This window comes from Papio anubis, chromosome 1, assembly GCF_008728515.1.
Source record: "Papio anubis isolate 15944 chromosome 1, Panubis1.0, whole genome shotgun sequence".
In the NCBI taxonomy this organism is placed as follows: domain Eukaryota; kingdom Metazoa; phylum Chordata; class Mammalia; order Primates; family Cercopithecidae; genus Papio; species Papio anubis.
Window position 1 is genome coordinate 164,706,896 of NC_044976.1, and position 11,538 is coordinate 164,718,433.

At 38.3% G+C, this 11,538-nt stretch overlaps 1 protein-coding gene across 3 annotated transcripts in view; it reads left to right on the forward strand.

Moving 5' to 3' along the window:
• The window catches only part of ASPM (abnormal spindle microtubule assembly), a 70,153-nt gene extending 59,174 nt beyond the window's left edge, over positions 1 to 10,979 (forward strand). For 2 of the 3 annotated variants that reach the window (XM_021929062.2, XM_021929064.2), the window contains exons 27-28: positions 870 to 1,039; positions 8,859 to 10,979. In XM_021929062.2, the coding sequence (XP_021784754.2) occupies positions 870 to 1,039; positions 8,859 to 9,009 (321 nt within the window). In that variant the 3' untranslated portion in view covers positions 9,010 to 10,979. Of the gene's footprint in view, positions 1 to 869; positions 1,040 to 3,418; positions 6,197 to 8,858 lie in introns of those variants that run through there. The other variant, XM_009190955.4, reaches the window with a different exon arrangement.
• The last annotated feature ends 559 nt before the right edge of the window (positions 10,980 to 11,538 follow it).

Below are 11,538 nucleotides of genomic sequence, written 5' to 3' on the forward strand. Positions count from 1 at the left end.
CCTTTATCCCGATAAGTGGGAACCACTGCAGGGTAAAGCAAGGGAATTATATTTTCCAGTTTAAATTTTAACAACACTCTGGCTTCTGATGGAAGAATGAATTTGGGAGAGCATGTGTGGATATAGGGAGACTATTAAGGAAGGTGGCAAGTGTTGATATGTAGTGATCTAGGCAAGAGATTGTGCTCGTCTTAGGATTGTGTCGCTGAGAGATAAGTAGAAGACTTTGGAAACTTTGCAGAGGTAAACTTTTCAAGACTTGGTAACTGGATATGATAGGTATGTTGACTGTAATAATTCCTATGTTGACTATAATAATTCCTTCTTGTATTCAGTGTGGAGTTAACTATGCAACTTTTGAATATTTATCTTCTTTATAATTGCCTTACAAATTAGCTCGTAATTTAATCAATCTACCTGCCAAACTTGGTGAGGTTTCTTTGATTATTCAAAGCTTAAAAGTTTACTGCAGGCTAGGCGCTGTGGCTCACGCCTGTAATCCCAGCACTTTGGGTGGCCAAGGCAGGCGGATCACAAGGTCAGGAGATTGAGACCATCCTGGCTAACACAGTGAAACCCCATCTCTACTAAAAATACAAAAAAAAATTAGCTGGGTGTAGTAGCGGGCGCCTGTAGTCCCAGCTACTCAGGAGGCTGAAGCAGGAGAATGGCATGAACCCGGGAGGCAGGGGTTGCAGTGAGCCAAGATCGTGCCACTGTACCCCAGCCTGGGTGACAGAGCGAGACTCGGTCTCAAAAAAAAAGGTTTACTGCATCGTTTTTATTTGTTATATTTGATTTTGCTAGTCTTAAAGGGATAAAATTTTAATTCTTACTACTTTTTAGTAATTGTGCATTTTATTTTGTAGGATGTACGAAGTAGATCCAAAGTTGTTGACCGTATTTACAGTCTCTACAAACTTACAGCTCATAAACATAAAATGAATACTGAAAGAATATTTCACAAGCAAAAGAAGAATTCTTCTATAAGCATTCCTTTTATCCCAGAAACACCTGTAAGGACCAGAATAGTTTCAAGGTAAGCAGTTAAATACAGTCTATAAATTTGTGTCACAGTTCATTCATTCATTTAACAAATATTTATTGAGCACTTACCACAAACAAGATGTGCTTTTCAATAGAGAAACAACATGTGAATAAGAATGGAATGTTTGGCAAATTTAAAAGAGGCAATCTTGGTAAATAATGAAATAACATTATACTGTAGCTTTGGATATTTAGTAGTTATTCAACAAACTTCTTCTATTAAATAGTTAAGAACTAAGGCTAAGAAGCTTGTTATAAGTTTTGTTATTTATTTAATTTAATTTTATTTATTTTATTTTGCATGAAGGACAAGCTACACTGTTTCAGAAGTGCCAAAAGTCCTTCTTAGCCAAAATATCAGCCTCCAGTCCTCCCATAATCACCCTGATTCTTGAAATTTCTCCTTCTGGAAATTTAGATTGACATTTTCTGATTTTATTGGCAAAAAGATTTAGTTTATTTTGGTGAACTGTCATGGCGTTTAATTATTTTTTTTTCCTCCCTTCCTTCTTTCTACCTCCTCCTTTTTTTCTTCCCCCTTCTCCTTCTCTCCCTCCCTTCCTTCCTTCCTTCCTTCCTTCTTGAGACTTAGCAATTTTCTATACTAGGTACAAATCCTACATTGTTGACAACACACTATTTCTTGACCTGAGTGGTTACACAGCCGTTAGCTTTATAATTATACTCGTAATTATAAATTGTATAATATAGTTATAAATTGGTTTTGTGCATGCATATTTCACAGCATAACATAAGTTCATTTGCTTGAAATATATTAATGGGACCATTTCTACATGTTTTTTAAGGACTTGGTAGAATTTAATATTCATTATATTTTAAAAACTCATTCTAACATATGAATAGATTATCTTAAAATTTTGATGTAGGTCAGGCTTTTTGAGGTAAAATTTATTGACAGTATAAATGTATCCTTTAAATGTATGCAATTCAATTGGTTTTGTATACAGTTAGGAAACTACCACCACTGAGATACAAAATAATTCTGTAACACAAAGTTTCCTTATGCCCCTTATCAGTTCTCTTTCTTTATTCCCTGGATTTTGGGAGCTACTGATCTGGTTTTTGTACCTTTAGTTTTGCCATTTCTATGCTGTCACATATATGGAATCATATAGTAGATAGCTTTTTGTGACTGGATTCTTTTACTTAGCATAATGCTTTTGAAATGTGTTCATGTTTATGCATGGATTTGAATTTCATTCCTTTTTATCACTTAGTACTATTCCATTGTATGGTCATACCACACTTTTTTCACTCACCAATTGATACATCTTTGGATTTTTAACAGAACAGAATAACATGATGGAAATGCATATAGTAGGGAATTATGTGAGAAGATGCATGAACTCCCCTCTGTTTGATACTATTTTCTCAATAAGTTTGAGATTATAAACTTAACAACTCAGAAGCAGCTCAGAGGGGATGGAGCGGAAGTTTGAAAAGGAGAAAGGACCAAGGTAGTCATCTTGGAGAGAAAGAGAGCCTGCTGGCAATTTCAAATGCTCATTTTAGATTTGCAATTATTGGCAAAAAATAAAGTCAGCTTGGTTGTGTAAACTTTTTTAGTAATATGCAGCTGTATAGGAATGGAGAAGGCAGATATTTTGACTCAATTTGAAATCCAAGTAGAATTTTTCAGACTAGTTTGGTAGGAGAGAGAGACAACCGTTAATGACATTTGCAGAGGTTTTGATAATACTGATGCACCTGAGCTAGATACACAGGAAAGTAAGAACAGCATTCTGGTGGAAGTTGGGTATGTGTTGAGGCCAAATGAAGTGGAGATCTCAGTGGGGTAGAAGAACTAGTTCAGTGACTGTGTTAGAGCAGATGACATGGATGAATCAGAAATGGTGGATGGAGAACAGAAGTCTCAAATTAAGATTTCCGTGGTCACACACTTTCTGATGATGACAAAGTCTAGTATGTGATCATATTAAAAAGGATTGGTTGAGGTAGAATTCAAGGAAAGAGGGGCAAAAACGGACTAGGTTGTTGGTCATATAGGTGTTGCTGTTACTGAGAACGGTGACAGGAGTTAAGAGGAGACCAAGAACTAGGTTTACAAGGAATAAGGCACTGAGAGTTTGGCCGATGACCAAAAGGCAGTGGGCAAGCTAAATAGCATAAGCATCAAAGAAGCCAGCATTATTTTTTTAGAAAGGATGGAGAGAAATAGTCTGGAAATAATGATGGACAATAATATGAAGTTCTCCCACCTCTTTGAGCAGGTTGTAAGGGAAATGATGTGTTCAGGAGTAGCTACAATTTAGCTAAGACGAAAAAGGTGAAGTTCTTCTCTTAAGAGAAGAACTTTATTAATGCCAGAATTTTTTTTTTTTTTAAATAGGCTTAAGCCAGATTGGGTTTTGAGAAGAGATAACATGGAAGAAATCACAAATCCCCTGCAAGCCATTCAAATGGTGATGGATACACTTGGCATTCCTTATTAGTAAATGTAAACATTTTCAGTATGTATAGTGTAAAAAAATATTAAAGCCAATCATGAGTATGTAAAGTGATTTTTGCTCTCTGTTCAACTTTTGAAATCTGACTTTGTATTTAAAAAAGCATAACCTTTTCATTACCTTCTTCATTTTGTAATTATTTATAGCTTTATGCATGTAACAAACTAATACGTCATAAGATGATTATATTATTCCTATTATCTTAAAGTATTATAGTAGTTAGAATGGAATCATATTCCTAAAAGGAAATAATAGCTGGTTACACCTTTTTTATAGGCAAGTTGAGGAATTTTTATAAAACAAATGTTAGAAATGGAAGATCTGTCTACTCACTAAGAAGTGAGATTAGGATAAAATAATCTCACAAATTCATATCAACGGCATCCTTATCCATATCCTTGACTGGCTAAAGCATCCAGATAAGCAAGTGAGTCCTTCTAGGCTCACAAAAAGAATACACCTACCACTGTATTTACTAAAAATTCTTACCATTGAACTGATGGGGGTTATAATTTGAAGTGGAAGGAACATGCTATTGCTCATAATAGAATCTTGTTGTGTAGTTATATACCACAGACCTGAAAATGATTCAGTATTGAAGTGTAATTTTTTTTCTACAGCTTTGAGTCACTGTTACTAGTATCTGCGGTTTCAGGGCCACAGATGTCTAATTCTTATGGCTGAAATCTGATAGAATCTCAAAGTCTGCCCATGTATGAATGCCATGAAAGTGTTTAACTGTTCAAAATAAATCAGGAGTAGCTAGAAATTGAGAGACTATTTAACTACTTAATGTATAACTTGATTAGAACAATTTAAGAATTAAACCTAATTTGTGTGAAATTATGTGCTTATGATTTGGTTAGGATAGATCTAAATATATTGGTGCATTAAAGAGTATATGGAAATTAACTCTGGAGAATTTTTTTTTCTTTTTTTTCTCTTTTTGTTCCAATAAAGTGTTTTGGGAGCTTTTGGGACTCTGTATTTTCCAAATATTGTTTTGTTTTGTTTTTTGACTGACTTGCTGACTTTTTTATTGTTTTATTTTTCTTTTTCACTTAACAGAATTTTAGCACTAATAAGTAATTATTCACTTTGGTAAATTATACTGGTAGGACATAATTGACCAGTGTAAAAATGTTATTGGCACCAATTTCCTCTAAGATAGATATAATTAATTAATAGTTGCACAAGAAATATTTAGATGAAGTTACATATGTAAGAAGATGGCTTCCAGATATTAAAACAATTTTTCTATTGTTGAATCTCAGGCCAATAATTTCTAATGGACTTTTAATTCACACCCTAACTCCCTTGTTTCAGCTGTACTACTAACTACTCTTACAGCAGACAGTAACATCGGTCTTACCAGGGCTTCCCCTTTGCCCATTCCCAGGGAAGTGTGTTAGATTTGGCAGATAAAGAATTACAGGGCTATTCTCGCTGCTTATAGTGGGACTGCATCCACAGCTCAAATTTGACTATAAGGGATGAAGTTATAATCTGCTGTGAAATTCCTTTAAAAATATACACTGTCAAATTTAATGATACGCATACTACATCTTGTGCATTGATAACATCCTCACTAGTACGTTGAACTGCAGTTTCACTCCTAGGACAGGCAAGATAAAAGAAATGTTACAAAATGTGAAAGATAAAAAGTGGTATAACTCTCAGTCCCCACTTTCATTTTCACTTCCCAATCCTAGTTGTCTTTTTAGTAGATCCTTACTCTGGATTACATAATTACATATCAGTTTATTTAATAAACTTAGCTTCTCAAACATTTTTCCTGCCTATTTTATTTGTGCCTTCTATATATAGATGAGTAACGTTATCTTATAGTGGTTTTAATTTGCATTTTCCTAATGCTAATTATGTTGAGCATCTGGTTTTTTTTTATTTTTTGTTTATTTATTTATTGCTATCTACATGTCCTCCTTGGTGAAGTGTTTATTCAAGTCTTCTCCATTTTAAAAATTAAGTTGTTTTCTTATTAAGTTTTGAGAGTTTAGAAAATATTCCAGATATGAGTTCTTTATTAGACGTGTAGTTTACAAATAGTTCTAGTCTGATACTTTTCATTCTTTTAATAGTGCCTTTTGAACAACAGAAGTTTTAAATTTTGATGAAATCCAGTTTATGTTTTCTTTTTCTTTTATCGATTATACTTTTGATGTATTGTATCTAAAACCTCTTTGCTTAATTCAAGGTCATAAAGATTTTCTACTATGTTTTCTATTAGAAGTCGTATCACTTTAGTTGTGTAGTTTATTAATCAATTTAAAGTTGATTTTTGTATACAGTGTAAGGTGTGAACCAAAGTTTAGTTTTTTACATATCGATAGCCAGTTGCTCCAGCACCATTTATTGAAAAGACTATCCTTTCTCCATGGAATGGCATTTACACATTTGTCAAAAAACAGTGGACCATATATATATTTGTCTGTTTCTGGCCTCTCTTTTCCATTGATGTCTTTGTTTATTTTTATGCAAATATAATGCTGTCTTGATTATCATAGGTTTACAATAAGGCTTAAGATCAGTTAGTGTAAATCATCCAAAGGTGATGTAAATCATCTAAGTTGCTTTGACTGTTCTAGGTCCTTTGCATTTTCATATGACATTTAGAATAAATTATTCATTTGTTCTGCTTACTTGGTGTGTCATTTGCTCTTCGTTTTCTAAATCTTGAAGTGGAAGCTGTTATTATTGATTTGAGATCTTTTTCTTTTCTAATACAGGCAATCAGTGCTATAGATTTAAGTACTGTTTTGCTGCATTCGATAAATGTTGATGTGGGTTGGTACTATGGGTCCAACATTGTCTCATATGCTGCTGTTGGAAAAAGAATTATTGGCATAATAGGCATAATTTCATTAGAAAAATAATACACTATCTGTATTACAAATGCACATTTCACTTCTGGGGATTTATCATATATAGTCACATATGCAAAATAGCATGTGCAGTATTGACATTGCAGAAACATGGGCAATAATAAAATATTGGAAACAATTTATTACCCAACAACAACTAATACATATTTTGGTATCAGGAATGGTTCTAGAGGAACAGAATTTTAAGGAAGGATTTCTTTAGTTGGTTTCTGGGTTTCTGAACTTAGCTACTTAATATGATTAGACCCAAAAAACTGCTAAGGACTCTACTTCTTTTTTTTGAGGCGGTCTCGCTCTGTCGCCAGGCTGGAGTGCAGTGGCGGATCTCCGGCTCGCTGCAAGCTCCGCTCGGGTTCGCTTGTCTCCTGCACCAGCCTCCGGTAGCTGGGACTACAGGTGCCACTTCCTGTGGCAAGTTTTGTATTTTTAGTAGAGGCGAGGGTTTCCTGCCGTGTTAGCCAGGATGGTCGATCTCCCGACCTGCATTGATCCCAGCATGCAGGCCTCCCAAAGTGCGCGCAGGTTACAGGCTTGACCACAGCGCCAGGCAAGGCTACTTCTAATAGTATGGAGAACACTGATAATCCTTGGTGTGAACTGCTGAGAGAGTTATGCAAAATAAATGCATTTGATATTCCTGATCACGGCTCATGAGAGGCAAGGGGTTTAGTCTCTATACATAGTACCTTTGACCGTATGTGGAGAACCAAGGGATATCTGTGTTAGTCAGGGTTCTCCAGAGGGACAGAACTAAAGAGTATATGTATATGTGAAAGGGAATTTATTAAATAGAGGAAGAATTGGCTCATACGATCACAAGGTGAAGTTCCACAATAGGCCATCTACAAGCTGGGAAGAAAGAAGCCAATAGTGGCTCAGTCTGAGTCCAAAACCCTCAACAGCAGGAAAGCCAACTGTATTCATTTTTTCTCACATTGCTATAAATAACTAAGACTGGATAATTTACGAATAAAGGAGGTTTGATTGTGACAGTTTGATTCACAGACTGTACAGAAAGCATGGCTGGGAGGCCTCAGGAAACTTACAGTCATGCCAGAAGACCAAGAGGAAGCCAATACCTTCACATGTCAGAGGGGGAGAAAGGAAAGGGGGAAGTGCTACACATTAGATCTCATGATAACTCACTGTCATGAGAACAGCAAGGAGGAAATCCGCCCCCATGATCTAATCACCTCCCACCAGGTCCCTCCCCCAACATAGGGAATTACAATTAGACGTGAGATTTTAGTGGGGACACAGAACCAAACTATATCACTGACAGTGCAGCCTTCAGTCTGTGGCTGAAGGCCTGAGAGCCCCCAGCAAACCACTGGAATAAGCCCAAGGGTCCAAAGGCTGATGAACCCGGAGTCTGATGTTGAAGGGCAGGATGAACAAAAGGAAGCATCCAGCACGGGAGAATGATGAAAGCCAGAAGACTCATCAAGCCAGCTTATCCCACCTGCCTTCTTTGTTCTAGCTATGCTGGCAGCCAATTGGATGGTATCTGCCCACATTGAGGGGGTTCTTCCTCTCCCACTCCACTGACTCAAATGTCAGTCTCCTCTGGCAACACCCTCACAGTCACACACCAGAAACAATATCAGCTATCTAGGCATCCTTCAATCCAATTAAGTTGACACCTAATATTAACCATCACCCCTTGTCAACTTGGCACCCATATACATCTCCTAAAATCATACTTAATCTCAAAATAAAGATAATAATAAGGTCATCGTTATGCCACAATACAGCTATTCTTTGTACAACTGGAAGGACACTAATCCTTAACCTAAATGCCATTACATAAAGCTAACAACACTTAAATGCTGATATGAAGTCAATAAATCTTATACTACATGATAAAAGGAAATAAAACAAAGATATTTTCTTAGTACAGGTATATATGTGCACAAACATATTCTTAACAAAATAAGGAGGAAATAAATACTCATGACAATGACAGTCTTCATTTCTGCAACTGGTCACATGGTAGTAGCTGGTATTGATAACTACCATCTCCTACTACTCATTTTGTATTCCCTTTGCTTTCAGCAAGCACCTTGGCTGGTTGTGATTGTTTACCTGGTAAAGTGACCCAAACTTTTATTCTTGAAGAGTCTGGGCCATTTATAGTCCTGCCTGGATTGGGTTGTTATAGTTTCCCATTGACCTTAATCACAGGTCATGGTAATACTAAGAGATGCACTAAGGTATCGCCTGTATTTGAGACATACTCCTTCTTACCTCCATTGTGAAGCAGTAGTCTGATTTCATCTTGATAGTCCAGGTCAGTCATCCCAGCCAACACTGTAACTCCCTTTATAGCCTGTTGACTTAGAGGCAGAAGGAGCCCAAAGTGGCCAGGTGGCAATCATCACTTCCAGTTTAATGGGATCGTTGTTTCTTCTGGTGGCAGCATTCCGGACCCTGATTCAGAGCATACACAACCTTCTAGAGAACTTTGCCCGAGCACTACAAAGTATTATCACCGAGTTGGTGGTGTAATTATGACTTCAAAAGGCCATTCCACCATTCCATCAATCCAGCTGCTTCAAGATGATGAGTAACACAGTAAGGTCAGTGAATTCTGAGCATGAGCCCACTGTCATACTTTTTTGGCTGTGAATTGAGTGCTCTTGTCAGAGGCAATGCTATGAAGAATACCATAACGGTGGATAAGGCATTCTGTGAGTCCACAGATGGTATTGTGTTCAGGATGGAGTGAGTGTCTATTCCAGTGAGGACAAACAGCTACCCTTTCCATGACTGAAGAGGTCCAACATAATCAACCTCCCACCAAGTAGCTGGCTGATCACCCAAGGAATGGTATCATATTGAGGGCTCAGTATTGGTCTCTGCTGCTGGCAGATTTGGCACTCAGCCATGGCCTTAGCCAGGTCAGCCTTGGTGAGTGGAAGTCCATGTTGCTCAACCCATTTGTAACCTCCATCCCTGCCACCATAGCCACTTTGTTTTTGAGCCCATTGGGTAGTGACATGGATGGGGAAAGAGCCTGATTGATATCCACAGAACAGGTCATCCTATTCACTCAATTATTATAATCCTCCTCTGCTGAGGTCACTCTTTGGAGAGCATTCACATGGAACACAAATATCTTCACAGTTTTTGACCATCAGAAAGGTCCATCCACCTATCCCTTCCCCAAATTTCTTTAATCACCAATTTTCCAATTATATTCCTTCCAAGTTCATGACCATCCAGCCAAACCATTGGCTGTAAGCCTTGAATCAGTATATAATTACACATTCTAAACATTTCTTCTTCCAAGCAAAGTGCACAACCAGGTGCACTGCTCAAACTTTTGCCCATTGGGAAGATTTCCCTTCACCACTGTCCTTCAGGGATGTACTACAAAGGGGCTATAGTGCTGCAGTTGTCCACTTTCAGGTGATGCCTGTATATTGTACAGAACCATCTACAAACCAGGCTCTAGTCTTCTCCTCCTCTGTCAACTGATCATAGGGAACTCCCCATGTGGTCATCAGTGCAGGCTGGGAGAGAGAGGACAAGGCGAGAGGAGTAGGGACCATGGGCATTTGAGCCACTTCCTCATGTAACTTATGCCTTCAGGACCTGCTCAAGCCCAATCACATATACCACTTCCATTTAATGATGCAGTGCTGCTGTGCATACCCAATCTTATAGCTAAATGGCTCAGGAAGCACCCAGTTTATGATAGGCATTTCAGGTCACATGGTAACTTGGTGACCCATAGTCAAATGTTCAGTTTCTACCAAGGCCCAGTAAAAGGCCAGGAGCTGTCCCTCAAAAGGAGAGTAGTTATCTGAAGAAGATGGTAGGGCCTTGCTCCAAAATCCTAGAGGCCTCCACTGTGATTCACCTGTGGGGACCTGCCAAAGACTCCAAACAGTGTCCCTATCTGCCACTGACACCTCAAGCACCATTGGATCAGCTGGGTCATATGACCCAAGTGGCAGAGAAGCTTGAACAGCATCGTGGACCTGTTGTAGAGCCTTCTCCTGTTCTGGATCCCACTCATAACTGTCAGCCTTTTGGGTCACTTGATAAACGGGCCAGAGTAACACACCCAAGTGAGGAAAGTGTTGCCTCCAAAATCCAAGTAGGTCCACTAGGCGTTGAGCCTCTTTCTTGGTTGTAGGAGGGACCAAAGGCAACAACTTATCCTTCGCTTTAGAAGGAATACTTCAACAGGTCCGCACCACTGGATCCTTAGAAATTTCACTGAGGTAGAAGTTCCCTGAATTTTAGTCAGATTTATTTCCCATTCCCTGGTATGCAAATGCCTCACCAATAAGTTCGGTGTAGTTGCTACTTCTCGCTGTCTGGGTGCAATCATCATAATGTCATCAATGAAATGGACTAGTCTTGTGGAAAGGACAAGTGATCAAGGTCTCTGCAAACAAGATTATGACACAAAGCTGGACAGTTGATATACCCCTGAGGTAGGACAGTGAAGGTATATAGTTGGCCTTGCTAGATGAAGGCAAATTGCTTCTGGTGGGCCTTATGGATAGGAATAAACAAAAAAGCATTTGCCAAATCAATGGCTGCTTACCAGGCACTAGGAGATGTGTTAATTTGTTCAAGCAATGAAACTACATCTGGTAAGGCAGTTGCAAATTGGAGTCACCACGTGGTTAAGCTTATAATAATCTGCTGTCATTCTCCAAGACCCATCTGAGTTCTGCACAGACAAATAGGAAAGTTGAACAGGGATGTGTTGGGAATCACCTCTCCTACATTGTGTCTTTCAAGTCCTTGATGGTGTCACTAATCTCAGCAATCCCTCCAGAGATAAAATATTGTTTGTGATTTGCTATTTTTCTAGGTGGAGGCAACTGTAATGGCTTCCATTTTGCCTTTCCCACCATAATAACCCTCACCCTACCAGTTAGGGAGCCAGTGTGGGGGTTCTGCAAGCTGCTAAGATGTCTATTTCAATTATGCATTCTGCAACTGGAGAAATAACCACAGGAAGAGTCTGGGAACCCACTGGACTCACTATAAGTCAGATCTGAGTTAAAACTCCATTAATTACCTGACTTCTATAAGCCCCTACTGTAACTGGAGGGCTGCAATGATGTTTTTGGTCC